Source organism: Podarcis vaucheri (assembly GCF_965113315.1).
Source record: "Podarcis vaucheri genome assembly, chromosome: 9".
Taxonomy (NCBI): domain Eukaryota; kingdom Metazoa; phylum Chordata; class Lepidosauria; order Squamata; family Lacertidae; genus Podarcis; species Podarcis vaucheri.
Genome location: NC_138767.1, coordinates 53,444,950 through 53,472,643, shown reverse-complemented (window position 1 = coordinate 53,472,643; position 27,694 = coordinate 53,444,950). Strand labels below are relative to the sequence as shown.

The 27,694-nt window shown below is 44.3% G+C and overlaps 1 protein-coding gene across 2 annotated transcripts in view; it reads left to right on the top strand.

Moving 5' to 3' along the window:
* FAT1 (FAT atypical cadherin 1) overlaps positions 1–26,425 on the top strand; it is a 126,665-nt gene extending 100,240 nt beyond the window's left edge. The window contains exons 18-29 of one of the 2 annotated variants that reach the window (XR_014223508.1): positions 666–863; positions 2,171–2,972; positions 3,632–3,763; positions 3,861–4,024; positions 4,932–5,394; positions 6,167–6,320; positions 7,250–7,360; positions 16,738–17,369; positions 18,855–18,992; positions 19,603–19,657; positions 22,110–22,169; positions 26,390–26,425. Coding sequence is in view for 1 of the 2 variants with exons in the window: in XM_082237960.1 (XP_082094086.1) it covers positions 666–863; positions 2,171–2,972; positions 3,632–3,763; positions 3,861–4,024; positions 4,932–5,394; positions 6,167–6,320; positions 7,250–7,360; positions 16,738–17,369; positions 18,855–18,992; positions 19,603–19,646 (2,838 nt within the window). In the remaining variant the exon portion in view is untranslated. Of the gene's footprint in view, positions 1–665; positions 864–2,170; positions 2,973–3,631; positions 3,764–3,860; positions 4,025–4,931; positions 5,395–6,166; positions 6,321–7,249; positions 7,361–16,737; positions 17,370–18,854; positions 18,993–19,602; positions 21,443–22,109; positions 22,170–26,389 lie in introns of those variants that run through there. The other variant, XM_082237960.1, reaches the window with a different exon arrangement.
* Positions 26,426–27,694: the final 1,269 nt, after the last annotated feature.

Genomic DNA, 27,694 nt, shown 5'->3' with positions numbered 1-27,694 from the left:
CAGAGCAAAGGACAACAGTGGAGAGATAGGAACACAGAGATATAAAACTGACCACTTTCCACCTGACTCCCTATCCCTTTCAGCACGTCTTTCTTTCTCTCTCAGTTGGACTCACTTGACACCAGGTTGTCCTTCTCTTTCCCAGCAGATTCCATTGCTCAATTCACCATATTTTGTTTTCCAACTTCTTCAAGCTCAGTTGGGATGGGGCTTTTGGGGAGGGGTGGAGTATGAGGTTGCAAAAGCTTTTTAATTTTTTTTAATAAATATGCTCAATTTTAAACAATTTAGGTTTAAACTGTTCTTATTTACATTTTTTTAGCTATATAAAGTGCATATTATTTTGAGTTAAAGTAAAAAAAGCTTCAGATGAATGGAAATTCATATACATGTTGTTTTTGGAATGACTGCAGGAGTTGTTCCCATAGGGCCTTTCTTTCCCCCTTGGGGTTTTTATTTTGGGGAGGGGGGTCTTCAAATCTTGGGACTCCCAAGAATTTGCTTATAACTCCCGATTTTTGTGTGGCTGCTGCTGTTTTGGCTACCTAAGCAATATCAACTAGAGTATATGAAGAGTGAACAGATTATTTATTGCTACTTTACTTCCTGCTACAACTTCTTCTTTTTTCTTCTTCTTTTTTATTTTTTTATTTTTGCTTTTATAGGAAAATAAGCCAATTGGGTTTAATGTCCAGCAGCTGATGGTAACAGACAAGGATTCTTCCCACAATGGGCCACCTTTCCATTTCACCTTTGTCAGTGGGAATGAAGACAGCGCTTTTGAGATCACTCAACAAGGAGTACTTACAACCGCTATTCAACTAAAACGCAAAATGAAGGATCATTATTTTCTTCACGTTAAGGTGCAAAGTGTTCACAATATGGTGCTTGAAATGTATTGTAACATTTGTGAAGGGGAAGGGAATACTTCTCTCTCTCTCTCTCTCTCTCTCTCTCTCTCTCTCTGTGTGTGTGTGTGTGTGTGTGTTTAAAACGTTTTACCCCACTTTTTAGCTGAGAAAGCTCCCAGAGTGAGTTATAGATCAGTGAAAAAGCGAAAGGCTTCCACCTGAACTTACAATATTTGTGAGTGCTGCTGCATATTCCATATAGTGATTTAGTGTGGGATATATAAATCATTTAACACTAATCTGGAGTATACTTCACTGTGACTATACTGAAAGTTACTACTACACTACCCAGTACTGCTCTTGACTGAGGCATGACATGGCATTTAAAGAAACTTATTGCAAGCATAGGTATCTTCCAATGGCAAATGCACCTGCACAAAATTCATTCATTCATTTTTGCTTTTATATCTCTCCTATCCTTCGAATAACTCCAGGGGAAATACATGGCTCTTCGCCTCTCTATACTGCCCTCACAACAACCCTGAGAGGCAACTACCGCATTAAAGTAGTGAGCTCATGCAGAATCCTGGCTCCTTTCCCCTGAACATGTAAATTATAAGTTTCTCCAGCTGCACCCTGTTCATCTGAGTAGTTGTTTCAATAAGGGTCCTGCTGTTATTTGTGGGAACCATCTCTTAAGTCATGTGCATTAAGAGTTCAGGGCATCAGCTCAAGAGGGCAAAAACCTTACCACTATTTAAGCTGAACTGGAGGGAGTGGAGAGAATTCCTTCCTAATCTCAAAATAGATAACTTCTGATTTTAATGTCGTGTGTAGTAACATATTTAGGAGATTCGTAATTGGATAACTTGTCAGTATCTCAAGAAATACATTCATTGAATAGTTTTGTGCGTGGCTCTGTGATTCCTGGGGAAAGAATAGCTTTCTTTGAGTTTAGATCTCGAAGGGGGGAAAGCTTTCAAAGTGCCATCTGCTGTTTGAAACGGGTTACTTCATTGCTAATATTTTCCATAAAACACTGTGGCAGGTTTAGTAATAGCTTCTTCAAGAACCATTGGCAACTCTTTGGAAATAGTTCCAGTAGTTGGAGCTCCGCATGTGCATGGATGGTTCTTAATTGCGATCCAGAAGTTGGAAGCAAATTGCACTATTTTAATGTGACAGCTCTTCGCTGGTCAATTCTTCTGTACAAAGCATTCATTAAAGACCTTGACCTCTTTAATAATCATATAAAGCTTCTGGTTAAAAGCTGATGAAATTGAGCAGAAACTCAATGCTTGTGCATCATTTTCCACTAGGTGGCTGATAATGGAAGACCTCAGTTGTCATCTTTGACTTACGTGGACATTAGGGTCATTGAGGAAAGCATCCATCCTCCAGCAATTCTGCCCTTGGAAATCTTCATCACAACCTTTGGGGAGGAATATTCTGGCGGTGTCATTGGAAAAGTACATGCAACTGATCAAGATGTTTATGACACTTTGACGTACCACCTGGATCCCAAGATGGACTCCGTGTTCTCTGTCTCTAGCACAGGTGGTAAGGTGATAGCTCACAAAAGGCTAGATGTAGGACAATACCTGCTGAACGTTACTGTTACAGATGGAAAGTTCACTACCGCGGCTGTCATTTCAGTCCATATCCGACAAATCACGCAGGAACTGTTGAACCACAGTATAGCTTTCCGTTTTGCCAACCTTGCCCCCGAGGAGTTCATCGGTGACTATTGGCGCAATTTTCAGAGGGCTCTGAGGACCACCTTGGGAGTCAGAAGAAATGACATACAGATTATTAGCTTGCAACCGTCTGATCCTCCATTGAACCTTGACGTGCTGCTGCTTGTAGAAAAGTCTGCTGGTTCTCAGCATTCAACCAGAGCCCTACTCCATAAGATCAACTCCTCTGTGGCTGACCTTGAAGAGACCTTGGGCGTCCGGATACTCAACGTTTTCCTCAAGCTGTGTTCGGGCCTGGATTGCCCTTGGAAATTTTGTGAAGAAAAAGTGACCCTAGATGAGAACATCATGTCAACCCACAGCACTGCCAGGCTGAGTTTTGTCACACCGCATCACCGGAGAACTGCAGCCTGTCTTTGTACAGGTAAAGTAACCATACAAAGTATGCTGGAAAATAAATTGTGTATGATCTTTCACATCGCAGAGGGTTTAATTGCACTCCTTACTTTTAAGGCTCCAGTCTTAAGCCTAGCAATTTCATGAGATAGGGAAGATGTACCTGGTAGTTATTCCTTTAGCTAATAAGGTATCTCTTAAGCACTTGAAGAATTTCATTTTTGCCTTCCATTGTCTTTAAATGGATTCTGCACAAGATCTTCGGCATCGATTTTGAGGGGAAATTCTACTAGTACCTTTGGGGAAATAGCGTGCCCTTGAAAAAAGTGGATCAGCAGCCTTAAGGGATATGGAAGCAGTTAAAATATATGTTCGGCTTTAGCTAGGTAACATTTTAGGATAGCGTCATGTCGGGAGAAGAAAGTGTGCGGTGTCAGGTGAGCAGTTCTCCCAGCTGGAGCTCATATTATAGCAGTTTAAGAATCCCATGTCTCCTGTAATTTCTTGCTTATTTCCTTGTCACCTACTTTAACACAGCTATAATTTTCATCACCCATTGTGCCTGGAGAATATTAGGCTTTCAGTTTTAGGAGTCGTTGCATTAAAAAAAAATTGCCATGTTTGGGAAGAATGTGATAAAAATAAAACCTTGCTCTATTTATATATAACTATTATCTATATTTACAGAAGGAAGCTGTCCCCTTGTGAGCAGTGCCTGTGAGGGGAATCCGTGCCCTGAAGGTACAGAATGTGTAGCAGATCCCAGAGAAGGAAAGTTTACTTGCATTTGCCACGGAAGCAACAATGCCCAGTGCCCTGGTAAGATTTTAACTCCTAATAGCATTCAGCTTTGTCTTCAGCCTTCTTGCTGAGAAATACAGCTTTGAGCCATCTCCCTCTCCTCCTTTTTTTAAAGTATCGGTTGGACCATCAGTGACTTTTACTGGAAGCAGCTACATGAAGTATCGCCTCATGGAAAACGAGAACAAGGAAGAAATGAAGCTTACTATGAGACTCAGGACGTACTCAACTCAAGCGGTTGTTATGTATGCCCGAGGAACGGACTATAGCATTTTAGAGGTGTGTTAGTTTCAAATGCTAGAAGCCTTAAACTGCACAGAAAACTGCCTTAGCACACTCACTTTGAAATCTAATTTGCACCTAAATTGTCCCAGGCTTAGAATGAATCATTTGATTCCAACCAGCGACCTATAACTGAACACCCTGTAAATAAGCAGGCAATAGACAGTACGTATTTAGTAAAGTATTTGATGCCTTCTACAGTATTGGAAATTATGCTTAAATCTTCCAGCTGCTAACACTTTATAGACAAATATGCCCCACGTTAATATGCTATGATAAAAAACACTGAAAAGGGATGTGTTAACTGAGATGGAAAAATGAATGAAAATGCCTGTGTGTGTGTGGCCAGCAGTAACTGGAGGTTGAAAATGTATATATAAAGCACAGTCATTTCCACCAAAGTGAACCCCCTTGATCTTTCACCATTCTGAAAGTATTCTGCTTAATAATCATAACCTTAAGGAAGAAAAAAATAAAGCAAAGCACTACATTGAAGCCAAAGGGTTTAGATATGCCATCAAATGACCCCAAATGTGTGTTCAGGGTGCTTAAATAAAGCTCTCAGCATCAACATTGCTTTAACATAACTAGAAGCTTCTGCTCATATGAGGGTTTTGCTTAATAGGGTTCTGCTGCTTATTTGTCCCACATGTAGTGGACAGTAGGTAGAATCCTGCATTGTGGTGCATGCTGCCATTCCTGGCAGCCATTGCCAAGAGGTGGGCCCCTTTCACCAAGGATCACCTCGTGAGTAAGGAAGCAAGGTGGTTTCAGTCTGGATCCTACAGGTGCATCACTTATCAGTGGCAACAGGAGGTAACGCCATACTGGGCTGTTACTGCAAATGAAGCTGGGAGAGAGAGAAAGGACATCTGTTTATGTGTTGCCTTTTCTCTTTGCTTAGATCCACCATGGGAGGCTGCAGTACAAATTCGACTGCGGAAGTGGCCCTGGAATTGTGTCTGTGCAGAGCACACAGATCAACGACGGCCAGTGGCATTCGGTGTCCCTTGAAGTTGATGGGAACTATGCCAAGCTGATTCTGGACAGGGTACACACCGCGTCTGGCATTGCTCCTGGCACTTTAAGGACACTGAACCTGGACAACCATGTGTTTTTTGGCGGTCACATTCGGCAGCAAGGCGCAAGGCATGGAAGGAGCCCGCAGGTTAGCAATGGCTTCAGAGGCTGTATGGATTCCATTGTCCTGAATGGCCAAGAATTGCCCCTGAACAGCAAACCACGGAGTTACGCACACATGGAAGAATCTGTGGATGTATCCCCTGGGTGTTTACTGACTATGACAGAGGATTGTTCAAGTAGTCCTTGCCAGAATGGGGGCATTTGTAACCCACTACCCAGTGGAGGTAAGTTTGGTGCTTTTTCACAGTATTTGCTTTGTATTAAGTAGTGGATGCTCTTTTCATTCTTGGTGGCTGAATTAATGGTACGGTGGCCAGAGTACTTGAGTTCACCTAAATGAGAAACTTAATTTCTTACTAGCAGAAAGAACTTAATTTGAGATATTTTACTTATGGTCTATAGGCCTATATTTCATCATGCATTCATTTTACATCAGAAATATAAATGTAGTTCCATATTGTTGGGCTCCACAACTGACAGCACCAGCAGCTCTAGATTTAAGAATTGTGTTTACTTTGGAGAATAAAAGATAGTTTTAAAAATGCTTCTGAGCATGAAAATGAAGCTTCGTACATCTTAAGAGAGAACATCACAAGCCTCCTTGTGTTATTTGAGTCTTGTCCTTCCTCTTTTACCAGGTAAAATAAGCAGAAACTAGTTGGGGGGCCTTTTCAGAGTTAGCTCCAAGATGGAAATTGTTGTGTCCTTTGTATTATAGCAACCTAGTAAGTTCTGAAATGGCTATGGTTTAAGTTATGACCCTATAAATTGGTTACACCAGTGACACACTTCATTATAGCTTATTGTCTGGCTGTTTGCAACTTCTTAGTAGCTTAGGATTGCTTTCATATTGTGGTTGTGCTCAAAATAACATTAGTTTTTGTTTTACATGGGTTTTGAGAAGATCTAATAGAAGGTTGGTTCCATGTGTTACAGAAAACAGTGTTTTGCTTTGTGGGTACCTGTGACATCTTTTTAATACTGTTTTTCTTGCAGGTTATTTTTGTAAATGTACACCTTTATTCATGGGCACTCACTGTGATGTAAGTGTCAACCCATGTGCTTCCAACCCGTGCCTTTATGGTGGCACTTGCATTTCCGTCAGTGATGATTTCATCTGCCAGTGCAGAGGATTGTACACCGGTCAGAGGTATGACTTCTTTGCTAGCAAAATAGAATTAAACCTATGGTATTTTTTCCCAAGTTATGTTTTGCCTTTAGAATAAACGCTCTCTGATAATCCTTTGAGACAGTTTCACAGATTGCATTTTCTTAAAGTGTAGGGCCAAGATGTTTTACATGTACAGTGGTACCTCGGGTTACATACGCTTCAGGTTACAGACTCTGCTAACCCAGAAATAGTACCTCGAGTTAAGAACTTTACTTCAGGATGAGAACAGAAATTGTGCGGTGGCAGCAGCGGGAGGCCCCATTAGCTAAAGTGGTGCTTCAGGTTAAGAACATTTTCAGGTTAAGAACGCACCTATGGAACTAATTAAGTACTTAACCCGAGGCACCACTGTACACTTGAAAAGATAAAGGGTGAGCAATGAGTAGAAACATCCCAATGGTGACTTTGCACCAATGAAAAGTGCTTCCACTCACACAGGGCAGGGCACCTGTTGTTGTTTTTTGCAATCCCCTCCCTACTGCTGCCTTCTCTGCATACTATTCCAGAGGATCCCCCCACTTTCAAAACAGCTTTTCATGGATGGCTTGAAGGACTACAGTGAGATGTGGAAATCAGCAAAAAAAAGTCTTCCCCCAGAGGAAATGTTTTCTGCCACCATGGGAAGCAACCTATACTCATCAGGAATCCCAGATTGCATGTGCATCTTTTGAGTGAACGGTTTTATTTGCAAACCCAAGTTTTATTTACGTAAGATGTGAAAAGGCCCTTTATGTCACGTCCTACCATGTCTTACTTGGGGGACTTGGTTCTGCAAGCCTTTGGGCACATTTGCAAGCAGGGGAGTCAACCCAACATGGCTTGTACCTGAGGGTCATCATCAACACTCATGTTATTCATAGCTTTGAAGAAAACTGACAGGATCTGTTCTCTTTTTTTTCCATTTCCAGGTGTCAGATTGGTCCATATTGCAAAGACAACCCATGCAAAAATAGTGGGAAGTGTATTGATAGCTTAGATGGACCTGTTTGTGAATGTGAAGCAGGTTTTCATGGAGACAGGTGGGTAGCTTTGTACTGTTCATAACCCTTACAAAGATTAGCATATAGGATGAATCTTTTTATTTTTAAAGAGTATATTTACTATCGGAGGCTGTAGCACAAATTTGATTGTGAGAATCGTCCCAGAATTGTGTGTCTACAAAGCATTCAGCTCAGTGATGGCCAGTAGCATTTAGTGTTGCTTAAAATTGATGGGGACTATGCCAAGTTTATCCTAGACAAGGGAATACATTGCATCTGGTATTGCTCCCATACTCCAAGGACACCAAACCTGAATTTCTCTCTTTCTCTCTCTCTCCTCTGTGTGTACAAAAGAGGGCTCCTTGCTTATTGAGGCATGTATTACAGATGTTAACAAATTTTTCTTCATTGCATTATAGCATAATATTAAATCTTCAGAAATGCTGTTTTACTAGAAAACAGAAGGCAAATAAACTGGGATTAGCTCTCCTTTGTGGTCTTTCTTTTATCTTTCATGATCAGGGATTTGTACTGATCATTCTGTACTTCAGGGGGAAGAACATAGCTGCACTAGAATTAGCATCCTTTTGCTTGCAGTTTTAAATGGTAAAATGTTCACATTTGAACAGGAACCAAGGAAGTAATTTTGCTATGGAAGCTTTAGAACATTTCTGCAGATCATTTGAAATACAATTTTAAGTTGATTTTCCCTCCCCACATATTTGGCTTCTTTTATTTATTTTAATATACAGTAGTGCCTCGCAAGACGAAAAGAATCCGTTCTGTGATTCTCTTCGTCTAGCGGTTTTTTCGTCTTGCGAGGCAAGCCCATTGACGGATTAGCGCTATTAGCGGCTTTTAGCGACTTATCTGCTGATCGGATCAGCTGATAAGCGGCTTAGCGTCTTAGAAAGGGGGGGGGGAACCAGCAGGAACTCGCAAGACATAGTCATCTTGCAAAGCAAGCCCATAGGAAATTCGTTTTGCGAAGCACCTCCAAAACGGAAAACTCTTTCGTCTAGCGAGTTTTCCGTCTTGCGAGGCATTCGTCTTGCGGGGCACCACTGTAATGAATTGGTTTCTTTCTCCAAGCAATGGGAGCCGTCATACTCCCTGAATTCCAGTATTTAAAGAGATTTTGAAATCTTCTGAATTTCTGAGCCAGTGTTGTACAGTGAGCACTGCCTAGACCTGAGAAGCATGGTTTGAACTGCCACCTTTACTGTGATGTTATTGGCTGTTGTCCTTGAAGCTGCATATACAGCCTTATCAGCTAAAGAAGGCAAAGCGCCACAAGTGCAAACTGTTAGTAGAGCCTGAAGGCACCTGTCAGGGAACTGACATCAGAGGGAAAGGAGGTGGTAGGGCTCCCAGAGACTGGGAGAGACTCAACAGCCAAAGCAGGGACCAGCAGGGGGAGCACGGGGTCTCTGGAGGGGAATCTCAGTAATACTGAGAGAGACGCAGCAACGCAGGCAGGAAGCAGGGGAGAGAAAGGGGTGAGAGACACTTCCAGCGAAAATAGTGGGGAGGTGTCAGAAGCAACTGCAGGGAGACCCATGCTTCGTCGGAAGCTGTCACGTCGTGAGTCCAGGAGACGTGTTTCCGTTAAGGAACTTCTTTGTTGGAGGCGTTTCCGCAAACAGCCACTGTCGGACTCCACCAGTGACTAGAGCAGACATGTCTGATGAGCTCTGTCACACACAGAGGCTTGTGGAGCCGCACAAACTCTGAAGGGGCACACTTTTAAGCACAAGCAGCTAATCAACCCCCTGACAGCAGTCCGACAGTCTTTGTACGCTGCCTGTGCAGGAGAAAGCATCATGAGCGACCCAGCAGGAGCCGGAGCAGGAGGAGCTGATCCAAGCTTGGAGGAAAGATACCGAGCATTGGAAGTCCAACTTGCGCTGCAGACGGCGAGGCTGGAGGAGAGGAGGGCGCAGGATGCTGACAAGAAGGGGAGAACCACTCAGTTCCCCAGAAAGGTACCAGGATTGGTGCAGAAGTTTGGGGGGGACCCCAAGGACTATCATGCCTTTAGGACAGAGATGCAATATGCCCTGAATGTGCAGTTTGATGAGTTCCCTGATGAGGAATCGCGAGTTGCTTTCGTAATTGGGCATCTTGAGAAGGGCGCGCGTGATTGGGTTCGGCCCCTGATGGCAACGCACAACGATATCCTAAAGGACACTATGAAATTCTTTCGTGCAATGGATATCATGTTTTCCAGCGATATTGAGGAAGGGTTGGTGCGCAGACAGCTGATGGCTTGCAAGCAGGGAAGCAGATCTGTCCGTGAGTACTGGACTGAATTTACCATGCTGATTCACAGATTGGGGTGGGATTTATCGGCAGCACCCATTCAGATGCTGTTTGAAGAAGGTCTTTCTTCAGCTGTGAAAGACGAGCTGTCCAGGAGCCCCAGGGCTGTGTCGATGGATCAGCTGACCAAGTCTGCGCTGACCATTGGAGCGCGCCAGGAGGCAAGAGCCTTGGAGAGGCGGGAAGGGAGAGGGGAACGTTGGAAGGAGTTACGCATTCCAGACATTCCTGAGCCAGCTTTCCCGCCGGCAGAGCCGATGGAAATCGGAACAGCCCGCGCGCGCGCAGTTTCAAAGCCCAGTGAGGGGGCGAAGAAGGAGGGAAAGGGAGCCCGGAAATGCTATCTCTGCCAACAGCCAGGCCACTTTGCCAGAGTCTGCCCCCAGAGGAAGGAATGGCAAGGGATGGTGGGCGCAGTGGAGGGAGGAGAGCAGGGAGAAACGGAGCAAGTAAAAGCCAACGCCTGGTTGCCGTCAGGGCACTGCAACCAGGCTCAAGAGCAGTGAAAGTGCCCGTACCAGAAGCTCCTCGACCTGCCCTAGTGATTGAAGTGTCGCTAGAGCTGCAAAATGGACACCCCCTACAAATAAAGGCGCTGTTGGATTCCGGCAGCTCTTGCAATTTTATGAGCAAGGAGTTTGCTGCTGAACATCAGATACAGACTATCCCTTTAAGCAACCCCCTGCAGGTGACCACAATCGATGGCAGGGAGCTGTTGGGAGGAGGAGTCAGCTTGCAGACCGTCCCAATGATAATGAGGGTGGCAAGGCACACAGAACTGATAGCGTTTAATGTGGCCACCTTGGGAGGCGCTCCCATTATTTTGGGAATGAGCTGGCTAGCCCTACATGATCCGCTGGTGGGCTGGCATCAAAGAGTGGTTTCCTTCGGTTCAGCACATTGCTTAGAACACTGCAGGGGGGAAAGGGGTTCAGCAGGGGCCCAAGCCACCCTGGCAGGGACTGAAGTAATGGAGAAAGGGAAGGTGCCACCACAGTATGCTGATTTCAACGATGTGTTCAGCGAGAAGGAAGCTGATCAACTACCCCCGCATAGGCCCTTTGATTGCCAGATTAATCTACTCCCTGGAGCCCAGCTTCCTGTAGGCAAGCTGTATGCCATGTCAGACAGGGAGATGCAGGAGTTGAGAGCGTTCATTGACAAGAACCTGAAGAGAGGCTTCATCAGGGAGTCTAAGGCAGCGGGGGGTAGCCCAGTGTTTTTTGTGGATAAAAAAAACACGGACAAGCCGAGGCTGGTATGTGACTTTCGACAGTTAAATGCAGTGACTGAGCCTGCGGCTTTTCCCATGCCCAGGATTGATGATATTTTGACCAGGGTGCGAAAAGGAAAGATTTTTACAAAGCTGGACCTGAGGGGGGCGTACAACCTGATACGTATAAGGAAAGGGGATGAATGGAAGACCACCATGTTCACCCCTTTGGGGGCATTTGAATATCTCGTGATGCCTTTTGGATTACAAACAGGCTCCGCGTGTTTTCAAAGTTTTATGAACCACGTGCTGGGGCCTTTGCTCTACAAGAATTGCGTGGCCTTCCTAGATGACGTGTTGGTGTATTCGGAGAACGAGGAGCAACATGTGAGAGACGTCAGGGAAGTGTTGAGCAGGCTGCAAGCCAACAGACTGTGGGTGAAACTGGAGAAGTGTCAGTTTCATACCAAGGAGGTGGAATTCCTGGGGTACCGCTTGTCCGATAAGGGGTTGGCTATGGACCCCAGCAAGGTTCAAGCGGTGCTGGAATGGAAAACACCCAAGACCAAGAAGGATGTGCAGAGGTTCCTAGGGTTTGGAAACTTTTATCGTAAGTTCATCCGGAACTTCGCCCACCTGACGGCGCCCATCACGGACTGTCTTAGCGGCAAAAAGAAGTTGGTTTGGACGGGGGAGGCGGAGAGAGCGTTTGATGAACTGAAAAAGGCCTTCGCCTCTGACGAACAACTTCTACATGTGGATTTACAAAAAAAGCTGAGGGTCGAAACAGACGCGTCGGACAGAGCCATAGGGGCGGTGCTTCTTCTGCAGCCGGGGAAGGAGGGGTCAGAGTGGCGACCGTGTGCCTTCTTTTCGCGAAAGCTGAACAAATCTGAGAGGAACTACACGGTGTACGACCGGGAACTTCTTGCCATTTATGAGGCCTTCCGGAGATGGAGGCATCTACTAATTGGTGCACAACAGAAGGTGCAAGTGTGCACGGACCATAAGAATCTAGAGTATTGGAGAACTGCGCGAGTGCTCAACCAAAGGCAGTTGAGATGGGCCCAGGAGTTCTCCAAATTTAACTTTGAGATTTGTTACGTACCAGGCCCGGAGAACGTTAGGGCTGACGCTCTCTCACGCAAACCTGAATATTTGGAGGGAGAGGGTGCACCCGAGGAGACCCATGTCATTCCCGAGGACCGCTGGGTGTGTGGGGCGGCATTGGTGGGGCAAAGGGAGCTGGTAGAGGGAACGGTGCAGGATGAATACGCCCAGGACAAACTCAGGAGTCTCAGGAGGGAGGGAGACAAACCCGGGGGTTTTGAGGAGAGAAATGGGGCATTGTACTACAAGGGAGCGTTATACATACCTGAAGGGGAATTGAGGGAAAAGGTACTCAAGCAACTGCACGATAACCCCACAGCCGGGCATTTTGGGCAACACAAAACCATGTGGCTGGTCACCAGGGAATTCTGGTGGCCCAAGGTCAGGGAAGATGTGCGGGAATATGTGAGAGGGTGTGACAGATGCCAACGAGCCAAAGGGGAGAGGCGGGCACCGGCAGGTTTATTAGAACCACTACCCACGCCGGAGAGGCCATGGGAGGCAGTGGCAATAGATTTCATGACTGATCTGCCCAGGTCCAAAGGGAAAACAGCCATCATGGTGGTGGTAGACCTGTTAACCAAGATGGCCCACTTTATAGCCTGCTCACATGCGGTCACAGCAGAAGAAACCGCCAAATTGTTTGTGGAAAATGTGTTTAGGTTGCATGGCGCCCCCTTGAGGGTGGTTTCGGACCGAGGGAAACAATTTACTTCCAGGTTCTGGAGGAGGCTCATGAGCTTATTGCATGTAGAGGTCAATTTCTCTACTGCCCGTCATCCCGAAACCAATGGGCAGGCGGAAAGAGCCAATGGTGTCCTCCAGCAATATTTGAGGTGTTATGTTAATGACAGAGAGAATGATTGGGTGGAGAAGCTGGCGTTGGCAGAATTTGCCTACAACAATGCAGAGAACGTGTCCACGGGGATGAGCCCCTTTTTGGCCAATCACGGGTGTCATCCCCGAGCCTTCCCAGGGGGGGAGGGGGAGAACTGGAGCGTTCCAGCCGCAGAACAGTTCGTTGAAGAAATGGAAGCTATCCACCGCCAACTTCAACTTAATTTAAACCGGGCGAAGGAGGAATATAAGAGGCAGGCAGACAAAACCAGAAGGGAAGGGGAAAGCATTAGGGTGGGGGACCAGGTGTGGCTGTCCACCCAAGGGTTACCGTTTAAAGGAGGTTGTAAGAAGTTAAGACCCAGAAGACTGGGTCCATTTGAAGTCACGCAACAGGTCAACCCAGTGGCTTTCAGACTCCGGTTACCGAACCACATGAAGTTGCACCCAGTGTTCCACAGATCGTTGCTGTCACCGTATATAGGGGACAGAGAGGGGAGGGTCAATAGGGGACCAGCGATGGAGGAAAAAGAACAAAGCTACCATGTAGCGGAGATTCTCGATTCCAGGTGGAAGGGAGAGCAAGTAGAGTACTTGGTAAGGTGGGAAGGGGAACCGGAGTCGGAAAACACCTGGGTCAGGGCAGAGGATGTAGATGACGAGGTTCTGATTGAAGCCTTTCATCAGAGATTCCCTCGTAAACCCCAGCCAGTGGCGAGGTTCCGGAGGGAATACTTCGCCACCACCGACGAAGAAGAAGAGTTGGAGGGGTTCGCTGATTCCGAGGTGGAGGAGGATTCAGCGAGTCGGAACGAAGACCGATGGAGGGAAATGTTCGAGACGTCTGAAGATGAAGAGGATTCGTTTCGGGGTTTCAGCTCCTCACCGCCCAGAGGAGAGGGAGGGGGCGGGGGGGAAGGGGGCCCTGGAGGGGAGGTGGATGTCAGGGAACTGACATCAGAGGGAAAGGAGGTGGTAGGGCTCCCAGAGACTGGGAGAGACTCAACAGCCAAAGCAGGGACCAGCAGGGGGAGCACGGGGTCTCTGGAGGGGAATCTCAGTAATACTGAGAGAGACGCAGCAACGCAGGCAGGAAGCAGGGGAGAGAAAGGGGTGAGAGACACTTCCAGCGAAAATAGTGGGGAGGTGTCAGAAGCAACTGCAGGGAGACCCATGCTTCGTCGGAAGCTGTCACGTCGTGAGTCCAGGAGACGTGTTTCCGTTAAGGAACTTCTTTGTTGGAGGCGTTTCCGCAAACAGCCACTGTCGGACTCCACCAGTGACTAGAGCAGACATGTCTGATGAGCTCTGTCACACACAGAGGCTTGTGGAGCCGCACAAACTCTGAAGGGGCACACTTTTAAGCACAAGCAGCTAATCAACCCCCTGACAGCACCCTATCCTTCATCTGTAAAAATAGGAAAAATGGTGGCCTGCCACTCTAAACATGAGTGAGAACTCGTGTTTAGAGTCCCCTATGTAGTGTTCATAGCAGTCAAGATTCAGTATTTCACCACTGCTATGATGCTCTCACAAGGCAGTCCAGCAGAGTTGTCCCGAGCAGTTTGGTTTTGGGGTGGTTGGTTTTTGCCTTGGCTTTCTGCAGTAACCCATTACAACTTACCTGCTAAACCCATTGAGGATAAAATAGCTCATGTGCGTAGCAACCTGGCTGCCACTTTGTCTGCAGTACGGTAAATGAATGTGTCCATGTAATTTCAGTTCCTGGAAGAATGCATTTTCCTGAATCCAGTCTAGAAATTCTATACCAAGACAGCTTCAAAACACATTTTTGTTGGGGTGGGGCTACTTGTGAGGCAGCTTGGTGCACCGTGAAGTCAGTGGCACATCAGGCACTGCTGACAGAGAGGGGGGAGACCTTTCTCCTATCCCTCTCCCTGCTTGCCAGCCAGGGTGCCAGCAAAACAGCTGGCGTGGGAGAAAACGAGGAAGGGGCTTGGGGAATCAGCAAGGGAAGGAGGTTGGGTGGAATAGGATGACCAGGCTCTGTCCAGGTTAAGACTGGCTCATTAATAAGAGCGGTTTCCTAATCCTACTCCCTGGCATACTTAGAACTCAAGTCAACAGGAGCTCTTCCAGTGCTGGTGTTCCAGTTGTTGAATAACTTGCTGTGAGGATCTGATTTTAGCTGAGGGCAGTGTTAGAATCTGAGATATGAAAGTTAGGAGCTAAATGACACCTTAAGCCTAGGTTATGGGTGTAACATTGGAATGTCTACACACGTTTTTGTTTTGTTTTTAATAACAAGAATACAAAGCTGAAAATGAAGGATCTGCAGCTAAAATCTGATGTTCATTTTTCACATGGTCTAGTCCTTCCCCTCTTCATCTCCCTAATATTCTTAAGAGAGTCTCTTCTCCAGTCTTCAGAGAGTCACTGGAAGTGGGGAGCCAGAAAAAGATCTTCCTTTCCTTCCACTCTGTAGTTTTAATCTGAAATCTTAGGCGCAGTACTGTGCCCAGAGCTCATTAACTGCTCGCGCTAATGAAATTCCCTGTCACAAAAATGCGCCTAGAACAATGGGAGTTTCGAACACCGGCTGAGGGGTACTGAGTGACAGCAAAGAGATTAAAAAGATTGTGCCTGCTTAGAGTGGAGTATACCAGAAGAGGCACTAAGTGATGAAGTGATTAATTCCCAGGCTGCAATTGTCTGTGCTCTGGTAACATCCTGTTAAAACTGCTCCAGTGTATTGGATATGTGGCTGCCTTTGAAGATGGTTTGGAAAATATGGTTGGTTCAGAGTAACTGCTTCATGCAAAGACTCTTTATATTAAATCAGAATTCTTGCTGTCCGTAACACATACCCAATAAACAGAATACATAATTAAAAGTGTAGTTCCATATAAACTTCTATAAAGAGATGTGGGTGTGGAAGCATAGGGGTGGGGTTGAGGATAAAAAGAAGGTATGGACAATGTGTGCTGTTCTGGAGTCCTTGGAGAAAGGGCCGGATTAGAACAAAATGTAATAATAATAGAATCAATAATACAGACCCTTCAAGTGTCCCTGTTTTCCAGGGACAGTCCTGGATTTACAGAAGGCTTCCCGGTTTCTGATTTGATCCTGGAACGTCCCACTTTTCCTTAAAGGTCAAGTGTAAATGGGACCCCTGACTGTTAGGTCCAGTCGTGGCTGACTCTGGGGTTGCGGCGATCATCTCACTTTATTGGCCGAGGGAGCCGGTGTACAGCTTCTGGGTCATGTGACCAGCATGACTAAGCCGCTTCTGGCGAACCAGAGCAGCGCACGGAAATGCCGTTTACCTTCCAGCCAGAGTGGTACCTATTTATCTACTTGCACTTTGATGTGCTTTCAAACTGCTAGGTTGGCAGGAGCAGGGACTGAGCAATGGGAGCTCACCCCGTCGCAGGGATTCAACCTGCCAACCTTCTGATTGGCAAGTCCTAGGCTCTGTGGTTTAACCCACAGCACCACTCACATCCCTCACTTTTCCTTAGGACTCCCCTATTTTCATCAGAGAAATGTTGGAAAGTATGAATTTATGCAGCGCTCCCGAGCCAAAGTGATAAGTAACTAGGCAACCTTTAGAAGACATCTGAAGGCAGCCCTGTACAGGGAAGTTTTTTTAGTGTTTGGTGTTTTATCATGTTTTTATATATGTTGTAATAAGCTCCCACCCCCTGAGTGACTGAGGCAACCCAGTCAGATGGGCAGAGCATAAATAATAACATTATTAGTATTAAATAAGACATCCCTATTTTCATTGGAGAAATATTGGAGGGTATGATAATAATGATAAGAAAAATGAAAATTGGCACCCAACACTCCAGATGAGTCACAGTATTTTTAACATGGAAAAAATATATGTGCTGATGTTATAAGTATATCCTGCACGTTCCCATTTTGTGCATTTGTAAGCTGTTCCTTACCTGTTAATGTTTCATTGCAGGTGTTTAACCGATGTTGATGAATGCTTAGAAAGCCCATGTCAGAACGGCGCTCTCTGTGAGAACACATACGGTGCCTATCATTGCAATTGTAGCCACGGATTTGGAGGAAGACATTGTGCCGACGTCCTGAACAAATATGTTTCAACCCCCTGGAACATTAGCTTAGCAGAAGTCATTGGAATTATCATTTTCATAGCAGGGGTCTTCATACTGGTTGGGATTTTTGTCTTCTGCCGCCAAGTCATCCGGAAGAAGAAGAAGAAAAGCCAGCCAGAACCTGAAGACAAACATCTGGGAACAACAACAGCATTCTTGCAAAGGCCGTACTTTGATTCCAAACTGAATAAGAACATTTATTCTGACATTCCACCCCAGGTGCCTGTTCGTCCCATTTCATATACTCCGAGCATTCCAAGTGACTCAAGGAACAATCTGGACAGGAACTCTTTTGAAGGTTCCACAATCCCAGAGCACCCAGAGTTTACTACTTTTAATCCAGATTCCGTTCATGGCCACAGGAAAGCAGTGGCTGTCTGCAGTGTGGCTCCGAATTTGCCTCCCCCACCTCCATCCAATTCACCATCAGACAGCGACTCAATACAGAAGCCCAGCTGGGACTTTGATTATGACAGTAAGCCGCCGCCTCCTTTTTGAACTGAAAAAGCTTTGCTGGCAGGATATTGAGATTTCTCCTTTTAGCAGTTGTCTACAAAGGTTGAAGACATACTGATTTAAAATAAAAATAGAGCTCTCTCATTTTCAGAAGAGGGAACTCCTAGGTTGATGTTGAACATAAAAGGCAGTAAATACTTGATTTTGCTGCTAACTTTTGTGGAGGGGAGGGAAACACTGCTTTTCGGTCACAACTTTGCCAAAATCCTAGATTTCTCCATTGTTTTCTGTGAGCAGCTCTCAGATCTGCCTTGTGCTTGAGGAAAAGGAAATCTAAAGGAACTAGAATTTTGGCAGTCTGTGAATCTTTCGGTCTAGGCTGTACTTGAGAGAAGTGTAGGCAGAGAATGTTAGGGTGTCCAAGGGGGAAATGGAGAGGCAGTCCCTGGCTGCTTCTTAGCAGGAATATTGGGGAGGAAGTATCCCTCTCCTGTGCTATAAGGGGATGTTTCAGATAAAAGGAAAGGAGACAATGGTAGCAACACCCTAGCTGCCCACCCTGCAGCTCACCTTCAAGACTAACAGTCAACACACAAACCTTCTAGAGTTATATAGGACAACAGAGGGAAGGCCTCAGGGGAGTGAGGAAGAAGAAATAAATGTGTATTTTTTTCTCTTTCCCACCGCAGAAGGCCTAAACAGCACCAAAAAGCTCCCATTTCAGACTGGCTCTGAAAAACATTTGTAGGGGATTGGTATACTGCAGTGTTTTGCTATACAGTGGTACCTCGGTTTATGAACTTAATCTGTTCTGGAAGTCCATTCTTAAACAGAAACTGTTCTTAAACTGAGGCGCGCTTTCCCTAATGAGGCCTCCTGTTGCTGTTGCCCTTCCACCATTCGGATTCCGTTCTTAGACCGAGGTAAAGTTCACAAACTGGGACACTACTTCTGGTTTTGTGGAGTTCATAAACTGAATAGTTCGTAAACAGGGATGTTCTTAAACCGAGGTACCACTGTATATTTATTTAGACACTTTATATCCTATTTAACCAGCATCATCTCCTGAGCAGTGTACAAAAGAATGCAGCGCAGAAAAGAAAAAACCCCGATTAAAACTATAAAATCAAGCTTCAAGTAAAATGCCTGCTGGGGTTTTAAAACAATGAAGCTTAATTTTTTGTCATGTTTCTAGTACAGTCGTACCTTGGAAGTCGAATGGAATCCGTTCCGGAAGTCCATTCAACTTCCAAAATGTTCGAAAACCAAAGCACAGCTTCTGATTGGCTGAAGGAAGCTCCTGCAGCCAATCAGAAGCCCCATTGGACATTTGGCTTCCAAAAATAGTTCGCAAACTGAAACATTCATTTCGGGTTTGCAACATTCAGGAGCCAAAACATTCAAGAACTAAGCTGTTAAAAAACCAGGGTACGACTGTGACTGTAGGGGCATGTTGAAGTTGGTTGTCACATTGATTGTTTCTGCTTGTGTCTCTGTCTTTCAGCTAAAGTTGTAGATCTTGACTCTTGCCTTTCAAAGAAGCCCCTGGAAGAAAAGGTTTCTCAGCCTTATAGCGCTAGAGAGAGCTTGTCGGAGGTCCAGTCCCTTAGCTCGTTCCAGTCAGAATCATGTGATGATAATGGTAGGTAGATGATGCCTTGCTGTTTCGTGTCGCTCTGCTTCCTTGTTTACCGTCTCCACATAGGTGCCTCACGCTGGCATTACAAATATCAACAGGCATATCATATTCTGTCAGGACCAGCTCACCCAGTTGGGCAAAGAACTGCAGCAATGGCCTCCCAGTAGCAGCAGCAGCACTCCCACTTGCTAGGAAAGTGAGGTGTGAGTTTGGCGCATGGGCAGAGACAACCAGGCGCTTGCATAGGTGCAACACACAACACAGACGTCGCCTCAGTATTGCCCCTCAGCCTCCTGGTAAACAGCAGTGATGCTTCTGCTGGGAGGCCATTACTGTGTCTCCATCCCTCTGGGTGAGTGAGCCACTTCTGCAGGGATGCATTCTTCTAAGTTGCAGACGACGTCGTAAGCTGGTTATAAGTTGTTTAAACCTGTAATGGTTAATGTTTAATGTTTGATCTGAGGCAAATTGCATTCAGACAAGGAGTATTCTTTTTGTAAAAATAGTGAGGTTATGAATATTGGAGGTGTGTGGGATGGAGTGAGGTTTTAAAATGTCTGAAAACTGGATTACTGCTTCATTTGTCTCCTCTTTTTCCTTGCTGCTGCCTCAGCTCCCATATGGATCAGAGCAGTACTGAGTGAAAGCAGAGTATGAGGGACTGGCTTGTAAGTCTGATTACGTTAGTAATGAAGGAAGTTGTCCAGCAGGGCTTTTACTGTGTTCTGTCTGGCTTATGCCACGATAAGGAGCAGATGTGTGCCAAATCTCTGTGCATGGAAGACATTCCACTTCACTGAATCAGGCCCTATTCTATTGTCAGTGTGAGCGAAACACTCTGAAAGTGGCCCTGACCTGTCAAAAGTACTCAGTGAATTTACTTTGGATTTGACCTTCATTGAGTTATTTTTTAAATTACTCCAAAGCTTCATTTCTGTTTTTGTTACTAAGCTTAGGAAAATAATTGGCTACCATTTTAAAATACATAGTATTTTGCTCATGCTCAGCCAAGATGTCCTGTCTGCTTATTTCAGTGTATTAACTTGTTTGTGGTCTCAACATAAAACTTCCTTTTATTACTTAACCAAAAAAAAGTAAGTTTATTTTTTTATTTTTTACTGATCACTAGCACTTTCAGTGACGTTTCTGTGTATGTGTGTGTGTTTGTTATATGTATATGCATTAATGGTTTTTCAGTACGAAAGGAACTTTAAAAAAGCTGTAGAACAGAAGTAGTGTTTTGAAACGAGTTTATAGTTTTGCACTGTAACAATTAGTACGCACCATTCGTTTCTCTATGGCTGGCTGCAAGTTCCAAATACGCTAGTATGATTCAGAGTGATAAAAGAAAGGAATGCAAATGGTAAATGTCAGAATTGAAAGTCACAGTTGACAATATTATGCAGCTATGAGCATGACACTTAGCTTGCCAGTTCTCCACTCAGCCAGTTAATTAGAGAACCAGAGAACCCTAGCCAACAATTTGGCTGGTTATTTAAAAAATTTCCCTCCCCACTCTCCAGCTTTTCCACTCACATTCCCATTGCCTCTGTATCTTGTGTTGCTTCCCCACCTGCTTCCCTCTGTCCATGCGGCCTCTCCCATTGCTGGGCTCTGTGTGAATTTTTGGCTCCACTTCACCCCCTTCCCCTTCTTCCCTCACTTTCTCTGACTTTCTATTCCTCTTCTGCTGCCCTTCTCCATTTTCTCCTCAGTTTGTTTGCTTCCTGTATCCTGCCTCCAGCTATCCTGCCCTGCGATGTAGACTATTCCAGAAAACTTTGAATTGCAAGCTTTCAGTTTGTGTCAGGAAAATTCCTGATCCCCCCCCCCCGAAAATGTATCTTGTCTATTTTACTTGTCTTTAGCCATCATAGCCAATAATTTTGAACCTGTTGGGCTTGCCTAGCATTTATATGCAGTTGGCATCCATACCTTGTTACTAACGAACTTTGGAAATGGAAAAATAAAACACTGGAAAGATTGCAGTCCCTGATCACTGAACCTGTCCTACTTTTCCTCTTCCTACACATCAGCTGCATTACCTTATGAAATAGCCTTGATCCAAGCCTGTTTCATTAAACCTTTTAGTGCTTTTAAAAATGACCTCCACTTAACCTTTTCTCTGATTCTTCAACTTGCCTTCCCCTGTCATGAACTTCACATAAAACCTGCTCGACATTCCTACCAACCACACCTCTTACCTTTGGTTTTGCACTCATAAAAGCTGGATTATTTCCCAGAATTCTTATTTATTCTTCCTTTTTTAGAAGTTAAAAAATTGTGAACATCCTATGCACTGGCTGTGGGGGAGGTGTTTGCAGACCAGCTGTGGAGAAGCAGCATAGGGCTTTAGGACACATAACAGCCATGAGACAAGTTCCATTTGCAAAACTGAGATGCCATGTTGAATTTCAGCAAATTTTGATCTACCACCTGCAATCCTTTTGGGGGGGGATTATTGTATCAGTAAAACGAACCAGTGAATTGATACATGCAAACTTGACTTAGGACTAGTTCACACCTTACTCTTTTTGTAAATAAAATAATATACATGTGCAGTGCATCAATTATGAATGGTGAATGTCTGTATAAACAATTTTTTCCTGTTTAAAAAAGAATAGGAGCAACTGAGAAAGAATTGGGCATTTATGTGTGAAAATTGGCCGTTTAAATCAACGAGTGCCATTCACAATTGACATCACACATGTATGTTGCGCTTCAGTATCCATTCCCAGATACTAAAAGTAAAGTGTGAATGAGCCCTGATGATTGCTAAAATGTATATATGCATGTTCATCTTTGCAATCCATTTCCTGTTCTAATAACCTTTCCAGACCATTCATTTAGAGCTGTTTGCAGAGTCCAGAGTATATTCAAAGAGGCAAAAGCATAGAATTTTTTTGAATGTGTATTCACAGTCAGAACAGAATGCCACTGGTGCTTGTGTAAACATTATGTGCCTAACCCCACTTGAAACGTGCAGTTGTGTGTAATTATTAGAAGATTTTTAAGCGTTGTTGTTTTTTATGTTTCTTGGTATGCTTTTATATGCTGTTTGAAACTGCTGCTAATTATAAGTTTCTCTTTTAATTTGCTCCTTCCCATACTTTTTACAAGCTTCCCTAGTGACTGTAATACACCTTGTCAATGCTGTTGTTGACTCGGTGGGAAAAGAAGGTATATAGTTTTCACTTTTTATTTATGGTCTGGGCAGAACGTTGCATGCATTTCTCTTCTAGGAATGTATTAATGCATTGGAGGTATTAAAATAAGATACATTGTTTCTTATAAACAGTATACACAATGGTTTGCTTTAATAGACACACAAATGGGGATGTTTAATCTATTCTCACATTTTTTTGACTCAATTTCCGAAAAGACCACCTCTGCGTGTATTCATGCACTAGGGCATTCTAACATGAAAACAGCATCAAATCCTGGCATGTTACCATAACACTGAGCACAGATTATCCTTTTATTATCACAAGTACATTCCCTGAATAGGAGAAGGCATGCCCATCAGTCCTGTGTGTCTCAGTTACTCCTAGATGTGCACCTGATAAGGCAGCAGCCGCAACAGAGAAGCTCTGCTCCCAGTTTATGTATCTCCCCTATCTGAGCTGCACTCAAGCAGGCAAAGACTCTGCCTGCATGTAACCTTTTCTCCTCCCACTTCAGTCCTCTTCTGGTCCTGGGAGACAGTGGAACAGGAGAGGTGATGGCAGGAGGAGGAGGAGTTGTGGAAGCCTTTGACCAGGCATAGGCAAACTTGGCCTTCCAGATATTTTGGGACTACAGTTCCCATCATCCCTGACCACTGGTCCTGTTAGCTAGGGATGATGGGAGTTGTAGTCCCAAAACATCTGGAGGGCTGAATTTGCCTATGCCTCTCCTTGACTCTACACCAGCCTGACCTATCCCTTCCTCCCCTTGTTCTCCACTCTCCAATCCTGCAGCTTCTCCTGCCTTTGAATATTACAGGCTCCCTCAAATCACAGATCCCTTCTTCCAAGTCAGACTCCAAACCCACATTGTCCCAGTGCCCATTCCTCAGTGTCCAGTCCCTGACATCCTGTCTCTCAGCCTCATTCTTCCCCATAGGTGAGCAGTAGCAATCTGCCATCATAGGGCCAAGTTGTTCCTTACAGCATCTTTCCCCTTCCCTCTTCTCTGCACAAAGGCTTCGCCAGTATCAGAGCTATCGCCCAGCTCTTAAGCCATTCGTTTTGCGGCCGGAACAAGCGAGAACTGCCCCATGCAATGTCATGAATGAAAAGAGGATTGAAGAACACACTTCACACCAGTGCATGCTATACACAGTACTCCTTCGGGAAGTTGTGGACTCTCCTTCCTTGGAGATTTTTAAGCAGATGTTAGATGGTTATCTGTCATGAATGCTTTAGCTGAGTTTCCTGCTTTGCAGGAAGTTGGACTTGACGACCCCTGGGGTCTCTTCCAACTCTACATCTCTATAATTTGTTTATGTTAATATATATATGAAGATTTAGCTCATGAAACCCTTGTAGGTCTTGCATAACCAGAAGAGAAAAGAAGCAATCCTATTAACAATACTACTCCCCCCCCTTCTGTTGAGATAGTAGAGATGAGCAAGCGCTATGGCACTGTTTAAAGTACAGTTTGCCTAGGGATATTGTAGCTGGGTGGTTGAATGCAAACAGAAAAGAAGTTTGGTGCAATGTTTAACAACATGAACTATGAACTGAATTACTGAATGGTACACAAAGCATCTTAAATGCACAGAACAAGTGTGATATAAATACTGTGATATTCTCCAAGGCATACAGTTGACATGCAAAGTAGAATGTACCTGAAAATGTTGCTCATCAGACAGATTTAGTTCTCCTGTTAACGTACCTGCAAACAGCCTCAATAGTACCAGCCTCAGTAAAGTTTTGGTTCACACCAGGCTCATACCACAACTTTTTCCCAGCATAGGTTTCTTCTTTCCCTGGGGTACACCTCTTCTGTGTGGTAGACTACAAGGAGAAAATAATCAAGACTTTAATGTTTTTGGAAATACTCCTCTCCTTTTATCCTGTTCATTTTTGACTAGAAAATGCCCTTTGAATCAGCTTCTATGCATAGATAGGCATCTACAGTGGTACCTTGGTTTACGAACTTAATCCATTCCGGAAGTCCGTTCTTAAACCTAAGTGTTCTTAAGCCAAGGTGTGCTTTCCCATAGCAACAGGAGACTCAATTTACAAATGGAACACAATCAACAGGAAGCGGAACATGTTCTTATTCCAAGGCAAAGTTCACCAACCAAAACACCTACTTCCAGGTTTGCAGTGTTCATAAACTAAGCTGTTCTTAAACCAAGGTACCACTGTATCTGTTTGTATTAGTGGGTGGGAAATGTTCCATTAGGGTCAAGCTAGATAAACAACAAAATTGTAAAAATAACTATGTCATCTAGATACGGGCTGTGCTATTACCCCTGCATAGAGAAATTGCAAAAAAAAAGCTTCATTTCTGACATCCCTTAGCATGTGTTGTAAGTTGGTTTATCAAATGCTGCTATCAGTATACATGGAGCTTTATAGAGTAAAAAGAGGATACATTCCTGCTGTAAATGAGTTTATAATCTTAACATTCTCAACTCAGGGAAACAGAAAGAAAGCAATGCAGGGATATTTGTATCCACCCCTTCATCTGTAGATCTCAGGGCAGTTCACAACATAAAATAAAAGCTAAAAACAAAAACATAATAAAAACAATTTCACTAAACATGCTTAGGCTTGCGTACAGGTTTAGTTGCAGGAGGGCATTTGAAGCAGGGTTAAGCTCTAGACAACAAAAGAGATTAACATGTACAGTGGTACCTTGGGTTACAGATGCTTCAGGTTACAGACGCTTCAGGTTACAGACTCCGCTAACCCAGAAATAGTACCTCGGATTAAGAACTTTGCTTCAGGATGAGAACAGAAATCATGCAGCAGCGAGAGGCCCCTTTAGCTAAAGTGGTGCTTCAGGTTAAGAACAGTTTCAGGTTAAGAACAGACCTCCAAAATGAATTAAGTTCTTAACCTGAGGTACCACTGTATCCTATTTAGAAATGGCAAACTCTTTTTCCGACTGCCAGCCCTTACAGTGTAGCCAGCGTGGCAGCAGCCGCAGAGAGGTATCTGCAGATTTGGAGGAACACAAAATTTGCAGAAGTTCAAACCATATTTTAGGAGGTGGAATAGGGGGGATGAATTTTCAGTGACAATTGAGCACGCCACAGAGTGCTGAATGATGGAAAGGGGTTGGAAAAGGTGTGTTCCGGAATATTGTATTCTTTGCGGGGGGGGGGGGGGGAGAGGGTCCTGGTTGTCTGGCTGGAATCCCAAACAAGAGTACTCTGTGCTGCCACATGTTGTTGCAGTTCCCACTTGTAAAGCCTAAAAGAAAGTCTTCAAAATCATTTCATTAAGATTTTACTCAGCAAGCACTAAATCAATGGAACACTTCCTTAGACAACTATCCCCCTGAAATCTTATATAACAGAGCCTCGGTTTGTAAGGGGCTGGGACCAGGGTTGCTGCCTTGCCCTCACGATTGAGGGGGCCGGGGGCCGCACGATGGCGTGTGCACATGACATCAGCACACCACAAATATGGGGGCCCCGTGGCCCCTTCCCCCCCTTGGTGCCTATGGCTAGGACACCAGTGATTTGAACTGGCAACCAAGGCTCACTATGTAATGAAAAGCTTTGTTTTAGTCTGTGCAAAACAGGTTCATAAATCTATATTATCAAACTATTAATCTAATTTTTGAAGTTTAGGTTCACGGTTATTAGACAGCTTCATTGTCTCTAAAACACCCTGTTTCAGTAATCTATTTAGCTGTTAGGCTGTGCATGACAATAGACAGCTGATTCCAGAATTAGCCACAAGGATTAAAAAAAACCACAAATATACAAAACAATTAAGCCCCATCAGAGAAGCCATATTCAATCAATAATGTGTATTCAGGGTTTTTACTTGTCCGTCAGCTACCTTGCTGGGCCTCCATCCTTCTTTCCAAGCCCTGTCTTCGATCAGGATCCAAAGAACCACACAGTTATTTCTACACACTCAAGAGTTTGTTTCTCGAAACAACATCCCACATGACCAGTTGGGGACTTTACAGAAGCAGTTTGTGATATGACTGTTTGAAGGGAATAAAAAAGTTTTTAGAATCTTATTTTGCATATCTAAAGTATCTCTTTGGATCTCACCTTTAAACTATAAAGTCTCCCTTCCTTAACTTACAAGGAGACAATAGAAGGGGTATTGTTACTGTTGCCATTGTCTACGTTCTTACTGTTTTTAGGCTATTGAGTTCTTTTGAACTACTTGATGCCTAACTGCACATCTTTTTTCCCTCTCTCTCCACTTTGCCACCTAAAGAGTCTTTCGCTGTTCCCGACCTGAGCAATTCAAGAGGTGACTTCTGCATGTAGTTGTTTGTTGCCATTCACGGAAATGTTTCTGTTAATATTTGGCCCCCGACACTAACTTGGTTTGCTCACTGTGTATGTATGCAGTTATTTGCCTCCAGATACTAGACGCTTATTCTAGCCCAGTGCAATTTCCCCTTTGTAGAAGGGATCACAAAATCTTGATACTTGTAACATAGCGATATTTTACCAGTCAAGCCAGTAAGCACTTTTGTTTCAAGTGCAATATTATATTCTTGGCCTACAACAGAAAGTGATTTTCTGCATGATTGGCTTATATGGAGACTTTTGTTTTTGCATTTGAATGCCTGAGTGTCCTTACTAATAGTTTCGTAGGGGTTCTGTTATAAAATTAACTCCACAGCCAATGGGCAGCAATTAATAACATTAATACTAAACTGGTAAGTGTTATGGATGCTTTAACAGTTAGGGAATCTTAAACTTACTGGCCTCAGTCCGGAAAAATCAAATTGTAATTTAAAGCCCATTGAAATCAGTGGGGTGAGTTTTCATAATCTTGCTAATTTTGATGGACTAATCTTGCAATTCTGCACACTGTTACTCCAGAGTAAGTACCACAGGGCTCGGTAGGACGTACTTCTGAGTAAACATGGCTCAGATCATGCCAGACTTTATTTCAAACAGAACCACGAGCTTGTTGCAAACATTACATTGAGATAAATGTAGTTACCATGCACCAGATTGTTCCACTAACAGGCTTTCAGACACTTTTATTTTATGCAAAGAATGATTTTCCTGCCGATGTGTACCAGCTCATTCCTTAGCTCACTTTAGGGTAAGGTATGTTGTGATCCTAGTTAGCCCAGACTTGAATAATACAATAAACTATTTGCATGGTGCACCGTGACCTTGCTGTTGTAATGTTGAATGTTCGTTAACCTCGGGGGCAGATTCCCCCCATTCCTCTTGTGTTCTAATAGCTGGTGGTTGTGTTGTCCTTACTGCAGTATATTGATTTTTCAGTGTTAGATACTGAAACCCACTTTGTTTTTGCCCTTCAGGCTATCACTGGGATACCTCTGACTGGATGCCCAATGTCCAACTGCCTGGCATACAGGAGTATCCGAATTACGAGGTGGTTGAAGAGGCGGCACCCCTGTATACAGATCCAAATTCCATTGATGCAGACTACTACCCTGGAGGTTACGACATTGAGAGTGACTTTCCACCTCCGCCGGACGACTTCCCAGTGCCTGACGACCTCCCACCATTGCCACCCGAGTACAGTGATCAG